At 38.4% G+C, this 23613-nt stretch overlaps 1 protein-coding gene across 1 annotated transcript; it reads right to left on the minus strand.

Moving 5' to 3' along the window:
* Positions 1-386: 386 nt before the first annotated feature.
* On the minus strand, positions 387-17832 carry SRXN1 (sulfiredoxin 1). The gene is given in 4 exon segments (XM_053692957.1): positions 387-548; positions 550-609; positions 611-721; positions 17630-17832. Coding segments are annotated over 4 exon segments (354 nt in total). The 5' UTR covers positions 17780-17832; the 3' UTR covers positions 387-515.
* Between the last annotated feature and the right edge of the window lie 5781 nt (positions 17833-23613).

Here is a 23613-nt window from a genome sequence, read left to right on the forward strand (position 1 = left end):
CGAATCCTGTGCTCTAATCTCCTCACTCTCAATCAAGACTTTTTTATTTTACTAAGAATTCAAGTACCACTAGTTGACAAGGACACGTGTTAACTTACAGACTCTAAGTAGGTCGGCAAATTACTGCTTGTTTTTTTAAAACCTAAGAACCAATAGGCTGCTTGCTGTAGTAGCAGTAGCTAACTGGAAAAGAACTCTCATCAGCTACACAGATTTCCTCAATATTGGTATAGTCTGTTGCCAGATAACGTTTTGTCTCTCTATGAGACTTATGTCAATGCCCTTTATATACTGGGATGTTTATATTGGTGTAGCAATTAAAAAAAAAGATACAAAAACATTATATTTCTTGCTCACTGATAAACTAGTAAGAAAGTAATAACTCATTTTTCTTTGCAAATGTTTTTTTTTTCTAAATGAGCCACTTCATTGTTTAGATTAGAAACAAAAAATCCTTTTTCGTGCCCAACAAACTCTTTCTAACTCAGAGTACGAGTGCAAGTTCTTTATGATCTTTACAGTAGGTCAGGGGTACTGGAACCCAAGTAGGGTGCGCAAGTCACTGACTGATGATTGGATAATTTTGGCTGTAATGGTTTCCTTGTTTAGGTCTCTGGTGTGCAGCATATCGATGGCACCCGCCAAAGGAGTAGTAATAGTCCCCTCCATTCCTTCCTTTAATCCAGAGAACATCAATTGGTGGCACCAACTCTTCATCCTTCTGTTGTAATGAGAAAAATAAAATATATATTGTAAAAGAGAATTTTTAGTACTGTCGCCACCTCCACCTCTTGTTCCTTCAGGATAGTCAGAACTGGGTAGGGCTTGCTGATTGGTGGCTAAATGCAGCCATCAATCAGCAAATGCTATCCAGAGATGTGCCATCTCGGTAAGCTTACATTCCTCGCTTTTCAAATAAAGATACCAATAGAACGAAGAAAATTGATAATAGGGAGGTAAGTTAGAAAGTTGCTTAAAACTGTGATGCTCTATCTGTATCATGAAAGAACAAATTTGGGTTCAGTATCCCTTTAAACCTCAACAATGGATGTCACAAATGTGAGAAAAGCCATCTCCATGAAATTTAGAACGGTGTCAGTCATATCAGTTTTATGATTCTTAGACTGTTAAAAAGGTATTGATAGTATTAGGGTATATTATTGTTGCTATTAGAAAGAAATCTCATAAAGGGACACAAAACCCCCATTTTTTCTTTCATGGATTCAGATAGAGAATAGAATTTTAAACAGCTTTCCAATTTACTTCTATTATCTAATATGCTTCATTATCTTGGGTATCCTTTGCTGAAGAAGCAGTATTACACAACTGGGAGCTAGCTAAGCACCAATGACAAAAGGCAAATATGTGCAGCCACCATTCAGGAGCTTCTGAGTCTTCCTATGTATACTTTTCAACAAAAGATACAAAGAGGGACAAAGTCACATTTGATAATAGAAATACATTTAAAACATTTAAAATTGCATGCTCTGATCTGAATCATAAAAGAAAAAAAAAAAGTTTAATGTCCCTTTAATGTATAAAAAAAAAATGTTGTGTTCTTTCTCTGTAAACAAATAGTACAGTAAATGCAGAAATGTAACATACGATGAAAAGGAACGAACTTCTTTCTGATAAACTAACAGGATGACACTATGGGGCTGAATTATCAAGGCTCAGAATGGAGCTTGTTGCCCCTGTTTCTATACGAGCATTCAGGCTCGCCGGAATCAGCAGTTATGAAGCAGCGGTCTTTAGACCACTGCTCCACAACTAGTCCGCTGCCTCTGAGTCTGTGGTCTTCAATCCACCTGATCCTATACGATTGAGTTGATTGACACCCTCTGATAGCGGCAGCGATGTCTGTCAGACATGATACACTACAGCGTATCATGTCGGACAGACATTTGTAAATCGGCCCCTATATCTTTATTCAGTGTATACACATTTAGCAAGTCCCATTCCAATCAGATTGAGTTAGCGCACACACACACACATACACACAGCCCCCACACACATACACAGTCACACATCCCACACACACACACACACCAACAGCATCACAACTTGCCATTTTTAAACATCGATTTCAAAGTAATTCTAATGAATAAAAAAGAACTGCCATTGAATTAGAGAATGAAATAAGAAAATGTCATTCAAAGTATGAAAAAACAAACGCTAAAAGAAACAGATTTTCAAGTGTGGTTAAATCAAAAAAATGTCACTGATTTTTACAGAACTGAAGCTAAAGTTAAAACATGGCAGCTACTGATTTAGTATTGATAATGACTGACAAGAAGTTGATTTCACTTCTTTTTTTTTTTTAAATCAATTTATGACATTGGCGCTATTAGTAAAGTCAAAATTAAAGTGCATGATTCACATACACATTTTATAAGTCTTATGTATAAAATAACATACATTCTGCTAGCAGTTATATGATTTGTATATATGCTGTATAGTGTAAACAGTGATTTCAGCAGATTTTTGTACTTTTAAAACAAAAACAAACAAAAAACTAGATTACAAATGGAGAGCAAAAATACTAGCACTATTGTGCGTTAACATCGCTCTGGCACAAACAATAGCAGCTTTTATTTTTGGAGTCAGTTAAAGGGGACAAAATACTATATGCTAAATCACTTTAAAATGAGTCAGTATAACTGTAAAAAGCTGACAAGAAAACATCACCTGAACATCTCTAGTAGTAAAAAAAGGAAGATATTTTACCTCAAACTTTTTTCATCTCACAATAGTAAGTGATCAGTGAACAGTTATCTTTTAGCTACTATCCAGCTGCAGGTTAAAAAAAACAACCAAAAAACAATAGCCAATCAGCATCAGATAGTGCTGAGTTCATGCTTTGCTTTACTGTGATCTCATGAGATTTTCACTGAATTCTTGCAAGATTTCATAGTAAACTTCCTTAAACTGAATAGGAAAATAACATGAACTGTGCCTGCCACATTGCCAGATGCATGCTCCCTTAGCAAGTCCTGGGACTAGCAACCTGATTGGCTGTTGAAAATCCCTTTACAATGGGATGTGGCTAGTAAGGGAAATTTTGAGGTAAATATCATAATTTTTTACATAGAGATGTCCAGTTGATATTTTCTAGTCAGCTTTTTACAGCTAAGCTGCATCACTTTCAAATGCTTCAACATTTGTGTATCATGTCCCTTTAAAAAAAAAAAATTAAATCAATCAAGCAATAGTTTAGAACACTAACATCTTAGTGTCGAATAGTGAGGGTGCACTTAAATTCCTCACCTACTTGACTTCAATGGTAGTGAGTGTACAATTCATGATCATATCGCTAAACCATGAATCACAAGTACTGGAATTCTTCAGGGAACCCCCTGGGATGTTCGAAGTAACGGGAAGGGGAATTGACCGTGGGAGGAATTAGGGCCTTGGGTGTGATTGGTTATTTACTGTAGGGGGGCGGGCTTAGCTCGTGCTGTACGCATTTAAAGAAAGAGCGGGAGAATCTGTCCATCAGAATAATTATCAAAACTTTCTAGAAAGTGCTGTGCTTGTCAGTTTAGTAATTCTGCGATGTCGGCATTTTGATGCGATTTTTGACCAACTTAAGTTGGAAGCTGGCAAAAATGGGCCCTACCTGGCTCGAAGAAAAATTACGTCCATTGCTTAGCCCGGGTCGTCGAACCAGAGTGGATATCGTGGAGGGTGGCTCCGAAAACATCGAGGCGTTCGAGGCCTACCAGTTCGTTCTGATCCGGATGCTGAAGGGGGTAATAGCGGCTCGGGCAAGAAAATCCAGCCCCAGGTCCGGGGGTTAAAGGCGTCTGTGAGGAAGAAGTCAAGTTCGAAGCTTCCGGAAGTCGGCAGACCGGAGCGGAGTTTGCTGATAATGTGACGCAGTCCGGGGACACTTGTTCCATTACGGAACAATCACTGAGCCTGTAATGAAGGGTGATTCTTTGCCTAAGGGTAAGACGGCCAATTTAGGCCAGGAAAGTAGTAATTAGAGGGAAAAAGCAAGCTCAGTAAAAGTGGACGGCCTGCCGATGCCTATTTTCTGTGGTGAGGGGTTAATGAACAAGCGAGTATATGTAGTTTAGGTAGCCCTAAAGTGAAAAAGAAAGGTGAGGGTTTGATTGTATCAGGGCCGGATTGAAATAACCTCATGGGCAGTTTCAGATCAGTTACATAAATGTTTCTAAGTCGGCTCAGTTTTTAAGACCTTGCAATAATACGAAGATCAGGCTTATCGTAGTGTTAGACTGAGAGGGGTGGGAAAGGCCTGAAGCCAGCGATAGTCATCATGATACCGAGGTTGATAACGGTGTGGTAGAATTAGATTTATATTTAGATTCTGCTGAGGAGGATTTTATTCCTCCCTTCTCCCAATTGTAGTTAACACTATAGCCAGTTTTAATACGTCAGTCAGGGTCACGGGTGAACCAGTTTTAAAGGGCGAGTTAAGAAATTCGAGGGATAGGAATGTTGAAGTAATTAAAAATTTACCTGTCACTAATGATGTTTTTCTTTTAGATGGAAGGAAACCTGGGTCACGGCCTGGAGAAATTCCAGGGTCTTTTAATGGTGGGAAATGACGGCCTAAGTGGGGAGGCTTATGGCCTTCAGGGAATCTTGAACGGAAAATATCAGGGCTGGATATTGAGGACGGCGTTCCAGGGGTGGAACGTTTTAATGCAAGGAGGGGAGAAGAAACAAGGGCGAGTACGGCCAACAATTTTAATTTTTGGTCTTCAGGGGCATGATGGGGTCAGAGTATTAATAATACATTTCATAGCTCGGTTAACTCTGTTCAACGTCCAAACAGGTCTGGGATTGGGAGAATACAAGGTAGAGGTAGACAACGCAAGAGGTATGGGGATTTAAGGGGGAGAAGGGTTTGAGGTCCTCATCAGGGTAAGGGTGTTTCAGTGGATAGTAGGTTGGGGTATGTCAACAGCTAGTAGGGGCATTGGAATTTGGGCACCTTCTGGGGGTTTGTCACAATGTTTCTTTTTTACAGACGGGAAAAAAGGGCAGCAATTTAATGACTAACACGGATCCCAGGGCTACTGGTTTCCAGAATACCAGAGAAGGTTACGGCTGCATCTCAAAGGGTTCAGTCTGCAGTGCCTCAGGACTCGAGTACAGGTAATGAGGGGATCTGGTGTTGTGAATCTGAGTGTGGGGGTTGATACAGTTGGTGTGCATGCTGATCCCTTATCTATAACTGTTTGTAGCAGGTTTAAGGGACTTGTTAGCCAAATTAGAAAGGAGCAAAAGTCACGGGGGGAAGTCGCCAATTCATGGGTTCCCACAGAATTGGCTAACCAAAATAGGGGTATTAGGGATTGGTGGTGTGGGAATAAAGGATGTAGGGGTCAGTACCTCAATCTCAAATGGTCGGTTTATCTCAGCAAAAAGGGACTAATGTTGATAATAAAAATGATGGGGGTCCTGAGCTGAAGATTGCTGACACGGCTTTGGCCAGGTCTTGTTTGTGTTCTATTGGGCCTTTGGGCATGCATTTGACGGTAGAGTTAAGAGAAAAGATATACAGAGAGATTATATTGATTATTTTCCCTCCTTCCTCTTGATCAGTCTTTTGAGATACCTGAAGACTCAAAAAAGGATTCGGCCAAGAAGGAAGCAGGAGAGAAAGGAAAAGATGTTACAGAAAATTACCAAAAACATTTACTAACTGGTTCCAGGCTTTTGTTATTTATTGCTAGTGTATTTTCTGTTAAGTTCCCTGATCAAGGGAGGGCGCCCTCTCGTTTGTTATTTAGATGAAATGTGGCAGCTGCTCAGAAGAACATATGGTGTATGGCTTGTGGTATTATGATGAACAATTTGAGACAACGTTTGTCGGTTAAGCCTGAGATGAAATGGGATGATCGTGATATGGGTCTATGGCTAAAAGTGATGACTCCGTAAGGTCTTCGCAGCCCTTTCGAGGGGGGGAGTGCCGGCGGGATCTCTTCAAAACGGTTCGTCGGCAACAGCCAAAAAAGGTTTCTGTTTTGCTTTCAATGAAAAGTTCTGTAAATGGGGGAGCATCAGGTAAATTCAGACACGAATGCTCTGGGTGTGGTGGATCCCACCCTTCCAGTAATGTTTCAAAAAGAACAAATTGGGAGGGAACCCAGGGAGCTCCCTGAAAAAGGGATTTAACCTCCGAGGTGAGCTAAGCGGGATGGAGCTGTGGCTCGTACTTTACGCTAAACAGAAAGGTTGTGGTGATAAGGCCTTGTTGTTGCTTACATCGGCTTTGAGTTTGGTTTCAGAATTCCATCTTCTGGAGGCGTTGTTCATTACAGGGGTAACCTTAAGTCTGCTAGGGAATGGCCTGAGGTTGTTAGGAGTAAGCTTGAGAAGGAGGTTTCTTTGGGTCGAATGGCAGGTCCTTTTAAAATATCTCCTATCCCCCATTTGCGTATTTCTCCTTTAGGAGTGGTTCCTAAGAAAGAGCCTGGGTAAATTTCGTTAATTCACCACTTATCATGTCCAAAGGTGGATCTGTTAATGATGATATTCCGGATGAATTATCGTCTGTGTCTTATATACATCATTTGACATGGCGGTTAAGTTTGGTTAGAGAGGCTGGGCAATTCGCTTAATGGCTAAAGTAGATATTGAGGCGGCTTTTCGGTTACTTCCAGTTCATCCTTCTTCACATTATTGTTGGGTTGCTGTTTTTGAGGGTTCTCTCTACATTGACTTATGTCTCCCGATGGGTTGTTCTATTTCTTGTTCTCTGTTTGAATGCTTTAGTTCATTTTTGGAATGGGTTGTTAAATTCAGGTCTGGATTTTCGTCAGTAGTTCATTATCTGGATGATTTTCTTTTTGTTGGTCCACATGATGTCGGACGTTTGTTTGAAATTAAGGGATTGTTTTTATTCAATGGCATCTGATTTTGGGGGTTCCTATTGCAATGGAAAAATCTGAGGGCCAGTTACGGCCCTTAAATTTCTGGGTATTACAAGTGATTCTGAAAGTATGGAATGTAGGCTACCTCTGGAAAAGATTGTGGATTTGTCAGAAATGATTCAGCAATTTTTGGCGGTCCGTAAGGTGACTTTGAGAAAAATGCAATCTTTACTTGGAAAGTTGAATTTAGCTTGCAGAATCATTCCTATTGGTAGAAGTTTTTTCTAGAAGAATGTCATTGGCTACGTCTGGTGTTAGTAAGCCTCATCATTTTGTAAGGATTAAAAAAAGGTCACAAGGATGATTTGAAAGTTTGGTTTGAATTCCTTAAAAATTTTAATGGTGTTGCAATATTCATGGAAGCTAGGGTCTCTAATGTTGATTTGGATTTGATAACTGATGCAGCTGGGGGTGTTGGTTTCGGGGCTTATTTTCAAGGGCATTGGTGTGCTGAAGTGTGGCCTCAAGAGTGGGTCAATTTAGGTTTAACCAAGAACCTAGTTTTCCTTGAGCTATTTCCTATTCTGGTGGCTCTGTTTGTGTGGGAAGTGGATTTGATGAATAAATCCATATTGTTTCATACAGATAATATGGGTGTTGTTTCTGCTATTAATTCTTTATCTGTATCATCATTACCAGTTTTGCGTTTATTAAGAGTGCTAGTCCTGAAATGTTTAAGTATGAATGTTTTCGTCAGGGCAAAACATATCCCTGGTAAGCTTAATTTGATAGCAGATTCTTTATCTCGTTCACAGTGGTCTCGCTTTCGAGAGTTGGCGCCTCAGGCGGACGTAGTTGGAGCGACGTTTCCCGTCCAACTTTGGAAGCTTGGACGGAGGATTGGCTGAATAATTAAAAAATCTTTGGCTCCAGGTACTTGGACGTCCTATGTATCAGTTTGGGAAGGAATGGGGAAATGTGGTTATGTCAATAGAAATTAAAGAAGGGTATGATGATGTCACGGGTTGCTTATTGGAATGGATGTGGCATTGGTGGAAATGTGGGTTTGTCACCATCTAATATGGAAAGAAAATTGGCGGCCCTTGCTTTTGAGGATTTCGCTTAATTAGGTTTGTCTGATGTTACAAAGGTTTTTTTGGGTCCGTCAGTTCTTAAAGCTTGAAGAAAAAGACAAAGGTAGAGATAAGAGAAGACCTATACATTTTCTTTACTTCAAAAAATTTGGGTGGTATTAGCAGAGATTTGTGCATCAAGATTTGAATTAAATATTATTAGAACGGCCTTTGTATTGGCCTTTTTTTGGGGCATTTAGAGTTTTCGGGAATTGGTAAGCCCTAGCAAAAAAGTTTTCAGGTGGTTTACAAAAAGAAGATGTAATATGGAATGATAACAGAGTAGAAATATTACTGAGAAATAGTAAAACGGACATATATGGGAAAGGCAAGAACTAGTGCTATTCCCTAGTGGTGGTGAAATATGTCCACTGTCAGGTAATAGATGCTGTTATGGGTCCATACGGCCTTTGCAGGATGGCCCTTTGTTGGTTCATTCAGGACGGTTCTTTTTATCACAATATCAATTTAGAGCCATTTTAAGAGGTTCAATTGTTTTATTGGGTCTTAATCCTTTAGAGTTTGGATCTCGATTCTTTCCGGATTGGAGCTGCTACTGAAGCCGCAGCTGTTTAGGTCTCAGGAGAGGATATAGTTAAAAAGATTGGTAGATGGGGTTCAAGTCGTTATAAATCTTATGTTAGGCCTGATTTAAGGATATAAAAAAAAAAAAAAAAAAAAAAAAAAAAAAAAAACCCTGAATAGAATGTATGTTTTGGAATGTTTGAGTTGTAATCATCCTGAACACTCCTTTTTCTCTTATTTTAGGTGTAAAGATCGTATGGGTGATGGGGCATTCGTTTATATACTGGGCCAATGCTGAGGCCAGTAAGAAAATGGGCGGCTTCAGCTTGGGTGTCCTGTGGATCAATGGGAGGTCAAATGGTTTGGGATTAGGGGGATGTGCTGGGAACTCTTTTTTTCCGTTGTTTCTAGATTTTGGCAGAATGTTTCCTCGTCCCCAGGTTTTGATAGTGCATTTGGGGGAAATGATTTAGGTATGATTCCTCAAAAGGAACTAGTTAGAAGAATCAAAAGAGATCTGGGCAACATAAAGGAACTCTATCCCGAAATCAAAATAATTTGGTCACAGATTACTCCTAGGTTGGTTTGGAGATCAGCGAGGGATTATGATAGGCTAGAAAAGAGTCGTAAAAAAATTAACAAAATAATTAGCTCTTTTGTTAAGAGGTTGGGCGGAGGGGTAGTTTTCCACCCAGATTTCGAAGTAGATGGGGCTGAGGAATTTTACTTAAAAGATGGTGTTCATTTTAACCAATTTGGGCTGCAGCTATTTATTTTCGATATAAAAGAAGCTTTGGGAAAAATATTGGGTTTGGCGGGACTGGGCTGTTCGGTCAGTCCAGTCGGTGGCGGGGGTGCTAGTTCCCAGACAAATATGGTACGCAATATGGCCAAGTGATTTGGAGGATTTTAAGTAGTTGCCTCTCCATGGGGTGAGTGGACAACTGGTTTTATAGGGCAAGGGGTTCCCTATTAAAGTTTAGGTGTACTTGGACGGACTCAACAGGGATATAGCTGAGTCCAGTTGTTGAATAACGGCCATCTTGTTTTTGTGGGTTTGGGAACTAGCACCGCTGTGGTTTATGTTTTATTTGTCAGTAATGTTATTTATGAACATCAGATATGTTCTGTGAAAAAATGTTTGAAAATGTTTGAAAAATAATTATTACTCAATATTTAAATTGTGTTGTTAATAAAATGGCTGCGGCCACATTTTATACCAAGGCTGTGTGTAACTCTTTTATTTATGTTATTATTTTAACTTATAATGGTTATAAGATTAAGGCCGGGGATTGACGACTTTAAAGGTCAGGGAACCCCTGGGAGTTCGAAGTAACGGGAAGGGGAATTGACCGTGGGAGGAATTAGGCCTTGGGTGTGATTGGTTATTTACTGTAGGGGGGCGGGCTTAGCACGTGCTGTTACGCATTTAAAGAAAGAGCGGGAGAATCTGTCATCAGAATAATTATCAAACCTTTCTAGAAAGTGCTCCCTCCTCCCTCCCTAATCTTTGTTTTCCTTCCTTGTTCGTGTTTGTCGCAGCAAGGCGGGGGTGCTAGTTCCCAGACAAATATGGTACGCAATATGGCCAAGTGATTTGGAGGATTTTAAGTAGTTGCCTCTCCATGGGGTGAGTGGACAACTGGTTTTATAGGGGCAAGGGGTTCCCTATTAAAGTTTAGGTGTACTTGGACGGACTCAACAGGGATATAGCTGAGTCCAGTTGTTGAATAACGGCCATCTTGTTTTTGTGGGTTTGGGAACTAGCACCGCTGTGGTTTATGTTTTATTTGTCATAATGTTATTTATGAACATCAGGTATGTTCTGTGAAAAAATGTTTGAAAAATAATTATTACTCAATATTTAAATTGTGTTGTTAATAAAATGGCTGCGGCCACATTTTATACCAAGGCTGTGTGTAACTCTTTTATTTATGTTATTATTTTAACTTATAATGGTTATAAGATTAAGGCCGGGGATTGACGACTTTAAAGGTCATGTAGCTTTTAATTTTACAGCTGTATTTTGGATTGCATTCTAATAGCACTAGTTGCACTATTCCTTAAAAGTATAGGGTGCACTAATAAAGTTTCAGGTGTGTCAAGATGCATGTTATCATTTTTAACTATACACTTGTAATAATAGATTTGCGTGACCTTGCACAAAGAATAACTCACAAAGATAATGCACCCTGCGGTATTGATTGCACTCCACTTGTAGTCTAGCCCATTATGTTTAATAACGTGAACTGCAAGCAGTTCAGCATTAAAAAGGCTGCACAAACAGGTAAGGAATGCAATTTAAAATAGAAAAAATATGTTTTTAACAGGTGAACAATGTTAATTTTAAAGGGAAAGTAAATTCCTTCTAATTACAAGGCGTTTCTGTTGTCTTGCTATAGAATAACATATCTGCCAAGTCTAAACATTTTTAAAACAACATCATTTTTATTGAAATAGTTTTTTTAATAGCCAAAATCCAACCACCATTTGCCTTAATTGAAGGAGCCAATACGGACTTGAGTCTTCAGACTACAAGGCTAGTCAAGGTGATAATCTTAGTTTTGTTGTTGTTATCAGTTAAAATCAAGTAGGGATAGATATGTAGCATGGTTGGCCTTGAGAAGGCAACAGGGAATTTGAAAATCCACACTTTTTAAGAGCTAAATTACTTGAAAAAGGGGCAAAATAAATTATGGCAGTATATAACAAAGTTTTATTGCACACAACTACGCAATTTATATGAAAATTTCAAGGTGTTTACTGTCCCTTTAAAGGCCAAAATAATTTGCAAAAAGCTACTACTGTTTTTCTTATTGGTTAGAATACCGTTGTTAGATTGTCCCATGCAAGATATAGGGAAGGTTTAAAGGGATACTAAACCCATTATTTTTTTCTTTCATGATTCAGACAGAGCATGCCATTTTAAGAGACTTTTAAATTCACCTCTATTTTCAAATGTGCTTCGTTCTCTTGGTATTCCTTGCAGAAAAAAGAATACGCACATATCTTACACTAGTGGGAGCTAGCTGCTGATTGGCGCCCTGCACACATTTGTCTCATGAGATTGGCTAACTAGATGTGTTCAGCTAGCTGCCAGCAGTGCAATGCTGTCCCTTCAGCAATGGATAACAAGAGAATGAAGCAAATTTGATAATAGAAGTAAATTGGAAAGTTGTTTAAAATTGTATGTTCTATCTGAATCATAAAAGAAAATTGTGGTTTACTATCCCTTTAAGCAACTTTCTAATTTACTCCTATTATCAATTTTTATTCGTTCTCTTGCTATCTTTATTTAAAAAGCAGGAATGTAAAGCATGAGAGCCAGCCCATTTTAAGTTCAGCACCCTGGATAGAGCTTGCTTATTGGTGGCTACCTTAAACCACCAATAAGCAAGCGTAACCCAGGATCTGAACCAAAAATGGACCGGCTCCTAAGCTTTATATTCCTACTTTTTAAATAAAGATAGCAAGAGAACGCAGAAAATTGATAATAGGAGTAAATAAGAAAGTTGCTTAAAAATGCCTACTGTAGCTGAATCATTTAGGAAAAAATGTAGGTTTAGTGTCCCTTTAAGAAGTGGTAGTCTGGGTTACTGCAGTGTCACAAGGAATTCTGACTGAAATGCGTCCCTATAATATATTTTTTAACTGATGTTAATCATCGAGTTTAGGCGTCTTGGTTTATTTATGGTTCCTTAAACGGTCCCTATCTCAGTACATTTTTGTTGCGTTTTACTATTTATCTAGCTTCGTTTCAGACAATAAGGACTTTCTAGAAACGTAAAGCTGTCATTTATGCATACTGATCCTAGGTAAACTATTCTGTTGGTCACAATCTTCTGCTTGTTTTCGGGAGATCATTTCTTAACTACTACCGGTATTGTCAGTGTGCTTTTACTGTGATTACAATTCTAAAATACTTTTACCGTTAATACCACTGAAGCTGGAAATTGTTACCTCCTAAAAACGGCACAAATAAAGCAGTTAACATGGTGATAATTATCAAACTATTGTTTGTCGCATAATCCCCACAACATTGGTTAAACACATAGGTAAAGTTCTGCTCAGAAGTAAAAAGCACAGCAGGTCCAGAGCAATAAACGGCAGGTGACAAAATCAGGAGTACTAGTTGCAAATAGCTGCTAAAGTAATCACTGGTGATTTCCTGCTCGGAAGCTGCATTGCCTTTTGCTTTTGAGTGGGACTTATCTTTGTGTTTTACCTCTTTGCAGGGGGTTTAAAAAAACATATGGCTACATTACATAGTGTGCGGTACTGGCTTTTAACCCTGAAAAAAAATGGCATTCCAGCTGTAAAAGCCGAGGAACAGATATTACGAGTCATGTCGGTATAGCTGTAAAGCAAGCATTTTAGCCTGTAACGTAACGTCCATTCCGCACTCAAAAAAAAAAATGACGTTTTTGTGTGGGATTTTCATAGCGCCGGTATTACAGGTCATGCGGTCCGGCAAAAATGCATACAGCCTATATCGACACGATCCATACCGCCATCTTAGAGCAGAAGTAATGGATTTTGAAAAACAAAAATGTTTCACAACACTCATAACTAAACTGTTTACAAAGTACACTAACACCCATAAACGACCTATTAAACCCCTAAACTGCTGTCCTCCTGTATCGCAAACACTATTTAAAGTTTATTAACTCCTAATCGGCTGCCCAACCAAATCGCGACTATTAAATAAACTTAATAACCCCTAATCTGTCGCCCAGCCACATTCGCCAACACTATTTAAATATATACAACCCTTAATCCGCCACTCTCCGACATTGCCCGCCACTATAATAAAGTTATCAACCCCCTAAACCTCCGGCCTCCCACATCGCTACCACTAAATAAAACTATTAACCCCTCTACTGCACATGACTGCGCCGGACAAAGTAGTCTCTACTGCACATGACTGCGCCGGACAAACATACTTGGCCTTTTATAATATAGGAGATATATACTGTATATATAAACCAAAAACTGCATACTGGCACACTGTCTGCCAGTATCTAACATGGTGATGACAAGTGGGGGGTTAGGGAGGGAAGAGAGCTGTTTGTGAGGAATCAGGTGGGAGGGTAATCTCTACACTACAGCTAAAATTAACCTTATAAGCTACCTGATTAACTCCTTCACTGCCGGGAATAATAGAAGTGTGGTGCACTGCTGCTTATAGCAGCATTCCAATTACCAAAAACCAATGAGAAAGCCATATAAGTCTGCTAATTCTGAACAAAGTGGATCCCAGAAAAGCTTTTACAATAATTTGTGCCATGATTTCACAAGCGGTTTGTAAATAATTTCAGTGAGAAACCCAAAGTTTGTAAAAAAGTTAAAGATTTTTTTTTTTTTTTAATGTGATTGCATTTAGCAGTGAAATGGTGGCATGAAATACCGAAATGGGCCTAGATCAAAACCTTCGTTTGTCTACTTAAAGAGATATGAAAGCCCAGAAAATTATTTTGCGATTCAGACAGTGCATAGGATTCCATTGTGCTTCTATTATCAAATTTGCTTTGTTCCCATAGTATTCTGTGTTGAAGAGATACCTAGGTAGGTGTCATGGAAGGAAATAGTGCTACCATCTAGTGCTCTTGCATATGGAATACAATACTTGCAAAACTACTGCCATATAGTGCTCCAGTCCAGACACGTGCACACTCCTGAGCTTACATACCAGTTTTTCAACAAAGATACCAAGAGAACGAAGATAATTTGATAATAGAAGTCAATTAGAAAGTTGCTTAAATTTGCATGCTCTATCTAAATCATGAAAGAAAAATATTGGGTTTCATATCCCTTTAAAATATATATATATATAGTTTTGACAGGTACATAAAAAAACAAGGCTCTATTTTTAGTGAAGGGGTTAAAGGGGCATGAAACCCAAACATTTTCTTTCATGATTCAGATAGAGGATAACATTTTAAACAATTTTACAATTGTCTTCTATTATCAAATTTGCTTCATTCTCTTTGTTAAAGGAGCAGCAATGCACTACTGGGAGCTAGCTGAACAAATATGTGAGCCATTGACAAGAGGCATATATGAGCAGCCAATAATCAGCATATAGCTCCCATTACTGCATTGCTGCTTCTGAGCCTAACTAGATATACTTTTCAACAAAGGGTACCAAGAGAACAAAATAGATGAAATAAGTAAATTGGAAAGTTACTTAAAATTGAATGTTCTACCATCACAAAAGTTTAATTTTGACTTTACTATCCCTTTAACTAGAGTATCTACATTTAAACAGAAAAAGAGCCTTTTTTAAAATTTACCTATCAAAACTATATTTTTTTTTAGTAGACAACCCAAAGTATTGATCTAGGCCACTGGTTTTCAAACCTTTCCTCAGACCTCCCCAACAGGCCAGGTTTCCAAGATTACCTTAGAGGAGATCAGGTAAAATAATCATGGTTACTTATTAGCTGAATATTTTATCTATGATCTAGTTCGGTTATCCGCAAAATGTGGCCTGTTAGGGAGGCCTGAGGACAGCTTTGAAAGCCATTGATCTAGGCCCATTTTGGTATATTTCATGCCACCTTACAGCCAAATGCGATCAAATAAAAAATTTTTTTTCACTTTTTCACAAACTTTAGGTTTCTCACTGAAGTTATTTACAAAGAGCTTGTGCAATCATGGTACAAATGGTTGCAAATGCTTCTCTGGGATCCCCTTTGTTCAGAAATAGCAGACATATATGGCTTTGGCGTTGCTTTTTGGTAATTTGAAGGCCGCTAATTACAGCAGCGCACCACACTTTTATTATTCCCAGCAGTAAAGGGGTTAATCAGGTAGCTTGTAAGGTTAATTTTAGCTTTAGTGTAGAGATTACCCTCCCATCTGCCACCCCCTGATCCCTACCTGATCCCTCTCAAACAGCTCTCTTCCCTCCCTCACCTGCCACCCCCATCTTAAGTACTGGCAAAAAGTACCTAGTTTGCTATAAAAATGTTTTTTAAATTATTAAAAAACAAACATTTTTTTCTGTAGTAAAAATGCTCCCTCCACTCTCCAAGATTATATCCCTACCCTCTAATCCCCACCACCAGCATCTGTATCTCTGCCCGTTTATTACTGCACTGCCCCACTCGTGGGGCATGCAGAAATAGCGCAAGCGAGATCGCGGCAGCGTTGTACAGGGTATGGCGCTAGTCGTTAAGGAATTAAAGCCAGCTATAGGTTTAAAGAAACAGTCTAGTGAAAACTTTCATGATTCAGATAGGGCATGCAATTTTAAACAACTTTCCAATTTACTTTTATCATCAAATTTGCTTTGTATTCTTTGTTGAAAGCTAAATTTAGGTAGGCTCCTTTGCTAATTTATAAGCCCTTGAAGGCCGCCTTCAAAAAAAAATAAGAGGGCAGTCTTCAGAGTCTTAGATACACAGTAATCACAGAGGTAAAAAGTATATTAAAGGGTTAGAAATCTTTGTAAAATATTAAAAAAATAGGTAATTATTATAATTATATAAATATATGTTATAAAATAAATCACCCTTTTCCTGAAACGAAGCTTATATTTATGTTTAATTTAACTTTTTAATTTGTGTAAAATGAGCATCAACGACCTCCCATAAAAATAGGCAGGGTTTATGTAAAATGATTTCCCGTGCCCCATCCAATAGGGACGCAGTTCTGCCCATTACATTTTAATATTCATAGCCAGGCTGGCTGAAGGCGATTTTTCTATCAAAATAAGGAGTCCAATTTTTTGGAACATAACAAATTATCACATTAGCCTCCATGCTAGCCCAGCTTCCCCCAGCCGTCAAACACCAGAGCGCTGAAGATTCATGGAGCTAGCCCGGCTTCCCTCAGCATTATTCTCAGCCATCGAACCCACAAAAGTGACTCGGGACTTCATCTAAAAAGTATTTCTTATGGCTTTTTTGTTATAAGTAAGTCGTTTTTTCTATATGAAGTCCGGAGTCACTTTTGTTGGTTTGATGGCTGAGAGTAATCCTGAGGGGAGCTGGCAAGCTCCGTGAATCTTCAGCGCTCTGGTGCGCCACGCCCACCAATGACTACATCACAATCCCTGCTTTTTGATGACGTGCCACAGAAGAATAGACTGAGGGGAACCAAGATGCGCATGCGTTACTCAGAAAATATGGTAAATGTACATGCGGGTCACCATGATGTTTCTACCTAGGTAGAACATCTTTATAGGGTATACATAATGAGGAAAAACTGGGGTTGGCAATATATGGAATTATTTATTAGAAATACCAAGAAAAGGACAGGAAACTTTAACCCTTTGAGGACAGGGTTAACTTGTCTACATCGGAAACAAATTGAAATCCTGCGATCGTGCAAGCGATCGCAAGATTTCAATGATGGGATCAGGTCAGGGGGGCGTCCCTGTGACGCTAGGCACGCCCTCCAGACCGCGATCACATCATCGGAAGCGCAGTTGGCTTTAGGACAGCACAAGGTTATGATGTTCTATTTCGTCATAACGGCACTAAAGCCCAGTGTAATTATGATGGAATAGAACGGCATAACGGCGTTAAAAGGTTAAATAGGTACTTATTGTAAATATTTATAATACTTAAAGGAACAGTAAACCCAACATTTTTCTTTCATGATTTAGAAAGAACATACAATTTTGAACAACTTTCTAATTTACTTTTATTATCTCATTTGCTTTATTCTCTTGATATGCTTTGCTGAAAAGCATATCTAGATAGGCTCAGTAGCTGCTGATTGGTGGCTGCACATAGATGCCTCCTGTGATTGGCTCACTCATGTGCATTGCTATTTTTTTTAACAAAGGATATCTAAAGAATGAAGCAAATTAGATAATAGAAGTAAATTTGAATGTTGTTTAAAATTGTATTCTCTACAGTAATCATGAAAGAAAAATGTTGGGTTTACTGTTCCTTTAATGGCGTTTTTTTTTTTTTTTAAATATATATATTTTTTGAGTTTACTATCCCTTTAATATAACAGTGTTAGTTATGCAAAACTGGGGAATGGATAATAATGGGATTATCTATCTTTTTAAATAGTAAAAATTCTGGCGTTGGCTGTCCCTTTAAAAGTCTGCCCAGCTTACTTCCAGAGTGTGTTATTGCTGATGCTAAGTATATGTCATACCTGTATTGTCTCCATGAGACTCTCCACTTTGGTCTCTTCAAGTACTGATGGGATAGGTCTGATCAGCACCTTCATGGGAATGTTGTGGGTTACTGATATGTTACCAGAATGAACGCTGCTTCCAGCAATTCTGCCACTTGCCATCATCATGATACTGCTGACTGATATGTTTCTGGGACTTGTAGTTTTTTCCCCCTGTTTAAAAAGCTACATGAACCACATGAAAGAAATCATCGGACCGTTGCATTTTATCTAGAGTAGGGGGGAGACGAAATAAGCAATTTTTTTTCCAATGTATAGTACTTTTGAAAGTTAAAGTTTAAATTCAGCGATTTATATTGTCAGTGTTATATTAGCTTTATAATATTAAAATCTGTGTAAATAAATTCTAAACATTTTAGTGTAAACTCTAATTCTCTCTCTCCCCTTTGTGTTGGTTTAATCGTAGCTAACTCAGAATGATTCAGCAGACCTAGTTTCTGCGACTCTGCGAGCAGTATTTTATTCCCTCAGCTTGCTCTTAGACAGTATCCGGTGTGTGTACAGTGTGAGTAGTCCCAGTGAAGTTATGTAATTTGCACTACTTTGCATATTCAGTTATTACATAATAGTGTAACGGAAAAAAACGCAATATATTTCCTTGTGTGTGGTTCTAATGAAACAGTAAACCACTCTACCTAATTTTAGTCGTATTCATTTATTATGTATTACTTTACATTTTAAATAAAGCTTAGTGCTGACTGCTGAGACATTCTATACCCATGTGCTAGACTATTTTTTAAGCTTCTGAATTTGTTGCATTTGTAGGGACTTAAAATAGCAATACTAAAATATTCTAATGTAGATAATTAGTTGCTAGACTGGAACCCATGCATGGGGTTAGCATAGGGCTCAGCTGATCAGCCAATCAGGGGGCAGCATACGTATGTAACCACCAGTGACCATGTTAAGCTCAGGATTGGGCTAGGGCTGACTTTATGTGTTTAACCCCTATGCAGGGCCGTCTTTAATACTGACTGGGCCCTGGGCAAACATTTCCTTGGGGCCCCCCCGCCCATGCAATTTCGCTCTCCACCCCAACACCCCAAAAAAACAACTAAATCAATTTTTTTTATTTTATTTTTTTAAAATGATTAGCCCAGCAGTGGATCATCCACTGTTGGGCTAATCATTTTCAAAAAAATATGAAATAAATTGCAATATGTGAAACTGGACCTAAGCAGAAAATATTTACTAATTAATTAAATGTTGGTTTTTAATTTATTTATATATTTGTTTAAGTACATAAATATTTAATGCAATGCACAGCATTGCATAGTAAAAATCAGTGTCGGACCTAATGTCTACAGGGTCCTGGTACAAGAATGTTGGGCCCCCCTAAAAGCATCTCACCAGTTTTGGGATATTCACTACATATTTATTGTTTAGACAGCCACTGTACAGCAAAATTACCACTTTCATGAATACCATGGGAATGCTACCAAACTCCCCTAACCCATATACACACACTCTCCAGAGCATACACATATACATGTACACACAAACACACACTACAGAGCATACACATATACATGTACACACAAACACACACTACAGAGCATACACATATACATGTACACACAAACACACTCTCCAGAGCATACACATATACATGTACACACAAACACACTCTCCAGAGCATACACATATACATGTACACACAAACACACACTACAGAGCACACACATATACATGTACACACAAACACACACTACAGAGCACACACAAATTTATGTACACACTCCAATATATAATCCAATATTAAAAATACAATGTATGTGTGCCTCAAGACGGAAGAGAGCAGTGTCTGCAGCTGCACAGATGTTCAAATCCTCACGTGCCTGCCGCTCCAGCTTTCTGCTGCATGCGCCTACAGTCAGCCCTACCCTGAACAATCCCCACCACCAGAGCAGTTACCTGGTAACAGTGGTAACCCCAGCAGAACCTTTGCTTATACAGTATGATTGATTGGATGCCGGGTTAGGGCTTAGCATTCAGTGCTGCACAGTGCACACCTAAAACAGCACATGGCACTAGCTTGGCATGTCACATGATCCCAGCTCAGTCTGGCACAGTTTCCCACAAATAAATATAAGCAGAGAACTTTTGACTGTGACAGTATTAGGACTGACATCAGCAGTCTGGCATGAACCAAAAAAAAAAAAAATATATATATTTTTTTTTAGGACTCTTGGGCCCCATAACAAAGACTGGGCCCTGGGCAGCTGCCCCTTTTGCCCTGTGTTAAAGACAGTCCTGCCCCTATGCAAAGGTTAAACAGTTCTGTTTTGTGCAGTATAACATTTTATTATTGCTTTTTTATGTCCCATTAAAATAATTTCAGTGGGATTATATATTTTTTTTAGCACTAAGAACTTTATGGAAATATCTTTAATTGCTAGAAAACTCAAGTGCCAAAACCACTATCATTTTGTATGGAGTATATGGTAAGGAACAGCATGTGAATTATTATTTTCTAAATGTTGCAATCGATCACTACTTTATGGTGCCATATTTGAATGGACATTTAAAGTGAAGGTAAAGTTTAGCGTTTTTTGTAGCCTGTATTCTATTCCTCATCTGATATATACTATGATCGCTACTTTTTTTTTTATATTTGTATATATATTATTGTTCTGAAAACACTTTATATTTACTGTCCCGGCCGTTCTTAGCTCCGCCCTCCATGGATTTCCGGATTATTCTCTATATTACGTACAGAGAGGTCCCACCCGCTCTGTACGTACTTCAAATGCGCGTTCCCGATAGCCGGAACAATTGCGCATGCGCACCATTCCCCATACAATAGATTTGCACCTGCTTAAATATCACTTAAATATCGGTAAGTGTGACTTATATTCTAATATGCATTTTTAAAACAATAATACCATCCTTTTTATTTTATGACGCAGATACTTGCTTTACGGAGTTAATATATTCAGGTCTTTAGCGTGATTGAGCATGCGCTAAACAGGAGCGAGCCCGGGTAGGAAGTTAAAGAAAAAATGCCAACGCATGTGCAGAACGTCCTGCAATGGAGTGACGTCAAATGACGGCCGCCTAACGGCCAGACTGACTATTGGATGTTTAAAGAACGTGACCGGACCAGAAAAAAAAAAAAATAATGGGCTGATTTTTAAAAGATTAGAAACGGAAATAAAAAGGCTTATAACTAGGTAAATATATGAAAATAATGAAATTGATGAATGAAAGTACCTCTCCTTTTCTAAGTATTTTCATTGCCACTAATCGCATGGTGCAAAGTTTACCTTCACTTTAAGTAAGCTTTTTTAGATCTGTCTAGCATATATAAAAAAATGAAGCACTGAATTTCAAAATATATATTCACAAAATACATTTAAAAGAATTTTAACTGTGTTAGCATGATGTGTAGAGATTTTGACAAAATCCCTTGAAAATTTTAGTGCATATGTATATCTTACTACTTTGACTGTGGCTACTTAGGACTGGCTGTAAATGAGTTTGTGCTAACTTTGACTCACTCAATCTTGTAAACTTGTGAATGAGTTTGTGCTCTGCTTTAAGCAATCACTGTGTAGCTAAATCAGGCAATCTGCAGCATACCATAATACAGAATCTGAGCTCCAGCGGAAGTAGGACAAGCACAATTTTTAGACATCTTAATTAGACACTTCATAGATCACTGGTTTTCAAACCTGTCCTCAGGCCTCTTCAACAGGCCAGGTTTTCAGGATTACCTTGGATGATACACTAAATCTGAGATCTAAAAACTGCAAAACAGCTCGGCACAGTTCATTTGTTTTATTAATTAACTAGTCAATAAACCTGCCCAGAGGGCAGTCTATGTTTAAAAAGACAAACCCCCAAGCTAAAGTTACAAAAGATTAAAAAAAAAGTAAAATTACAGAAAAAATAAACAAAGCTATCCAAAATAAAACAATTAAACCTAAACTAATACCCCTAAAAAAGTAAAAATCCCCCCCAAAATAAAAACACCCCCTAATCTAATACTAAACTACCAATAGCCCTTAAAAGGACCTTTTGTAGGGCATTGCCCTAAGTTAAACATCTCTTTTACTTACAAAAATTACCAATTACCCGTAACAGTAAAACCCCCAAAATAAATAACACTAAAAAAAAATAAACTACCCTTAGCCCCTAAAGGGGCATTTGTATGGGCATTGCCTTTAATGAGCTCTTTTCCAGCCCAAAAAACCACTAATCTAAATAAAAAAAAAAGCCTAAGACTAAGCCCCAAATAGGTACTCCCCGTTCCTGAAGTCCAGCGGAGAAAATGGTCTTATCTCGGCGGTTCCATCATCTTATATCTTCATCCGTAACGAAGGTGGCGCGGTGTGGAGCTGTCTTCCCTGGTGCGTGGATTCTCAGCGGCGGCGTTCCTCGGCGGCGTGGAGGCTCCCCTCTATCCGATGTCCGTTGTACACTGAAGATTGAATGCAAGGTACCGCATTCAATTTGGGGTACCTGGCATTCCTATTGGCTAAAATGTTGAAATCAGCCAATAGGATTAGAGCTACTGAAATCTTAAAACTGTTCAAATCAGCCAAAAAGATTTCAGTAGCTCTCATCCTATTAGCTGATTTCAAAATTTCAGCCAATAGGAATGCAAGGTACCCCAATTAATATGGGGTACCTTGCATTCAATCTTCAGTGTGTGACGGACGATCGCATGAAGAGGAGCCTCCACGCTGCCGAGGACCGCCGCAGAGGATCCGTGCATCGGGGAAGTCAGCTCCGCTCCGTGCCGCCTTCTCTCTGGATGAAGATAGAAGATGATCGGGCTGCTTGGAAGAAGACCTTCTCCGCCGGACTTCAGGAACGGTGAGTACCTATTTGGGGCTTAGTTTTAGGATTTTTTTTAATTTATTTTTTAATTTTTTAAGATTAGATATTTAATGCGCTTGAAAAAGAGCTGAATGCCCTTTTAAGGGCAGTAAAAGAGCTGAATGCCCTTTTACGGACAATGCCTATACAAATGCCCCTTTAGGGGCAATGGGTCGTTTAGGTTTTTTAGTGGTAGGTTTTTTTATTTTGGGGGGTTTGGTGGGTGGGTGTTTTTTTTACTGTTAGGGGGGACTTAGTATTTTTTAAACTTAAAAGAGCTGTTTAACTTAGGGCAATGCTCTACAAAAGGCCTTTTAAGGGCTATTGGTAGTTTAGTTTAGATTAGGGTGTGTTTTTATTTTTGGGGGGCTTTTTTATTTTCATAAGGACTAGGTATAATTTTTTTTATTTTTGATAATTTTGTTTATTTTTTTCTGTAATGTTAGACTTTTTTATTTTTTGTAATTTAGTAGTAATTTAGGGGGTGTTAGGTTAGAGGGCTTAGTAATTTAGTTATTTGCATTGTGGGGGAGTTGGCGGTATAGGGCTTAATAGATTAATTCGGTTTATTTTGATGTGGGGGGTTGACGGTTTAAGGATTAATATTTTAATTATGTTATTTGCGGTTTAGGGGTTAATTACTTCATTGTTTTGCGATGTGGGGGTTGGCGGTTTTGGTGTTTGTTAATAATACGTGCGGGAGGTTAGTTTTTTTTTGTAATACTTTGTGCGGGCGGTTACGTTTTTTTAAATTTTTTTATTATTTTTATTTCTTACGGTCGGTTACGTGTTTTTTAGTTATTTTGTGCGGGCAGTTGCGTTTTTTTTTTTACGTGTTGTAAACTCAGTTATAGTATAGATGAGTTAGTTATAGATATAGTTTGAGATGTACAGCAATTCTGATTACAGAGAGGGGTGATTTCTCATTTTGAGAACATAGCATGCTTCTACAACTGCCCAAATAAATAATCGACAAATAAAATATTCCAAACAATCATCTTAACAAAATGTTATCTACATTTGTATCTACCAATGTCTCTCATTTTTATGATCCAGACCTAGATTTGATCAAAGAAAGAAGATCTGTGAGTCCTTACACCAATAACAAAACAAAATAA

Source organism: Bombina bombina, chromosome 1 (assembly GCF_027579735.1).
Source record: "Bombina bombina isolate aBomBom1 chromosome 1, aBomBom1.pri, whole genome shotgun sequence".
Taxonomy (NCBI): Eukaryota; Metazoa; Chordata; class Amphibia; order Anura; family Bombinatoridae; genus Bombina; species Bombina bombina.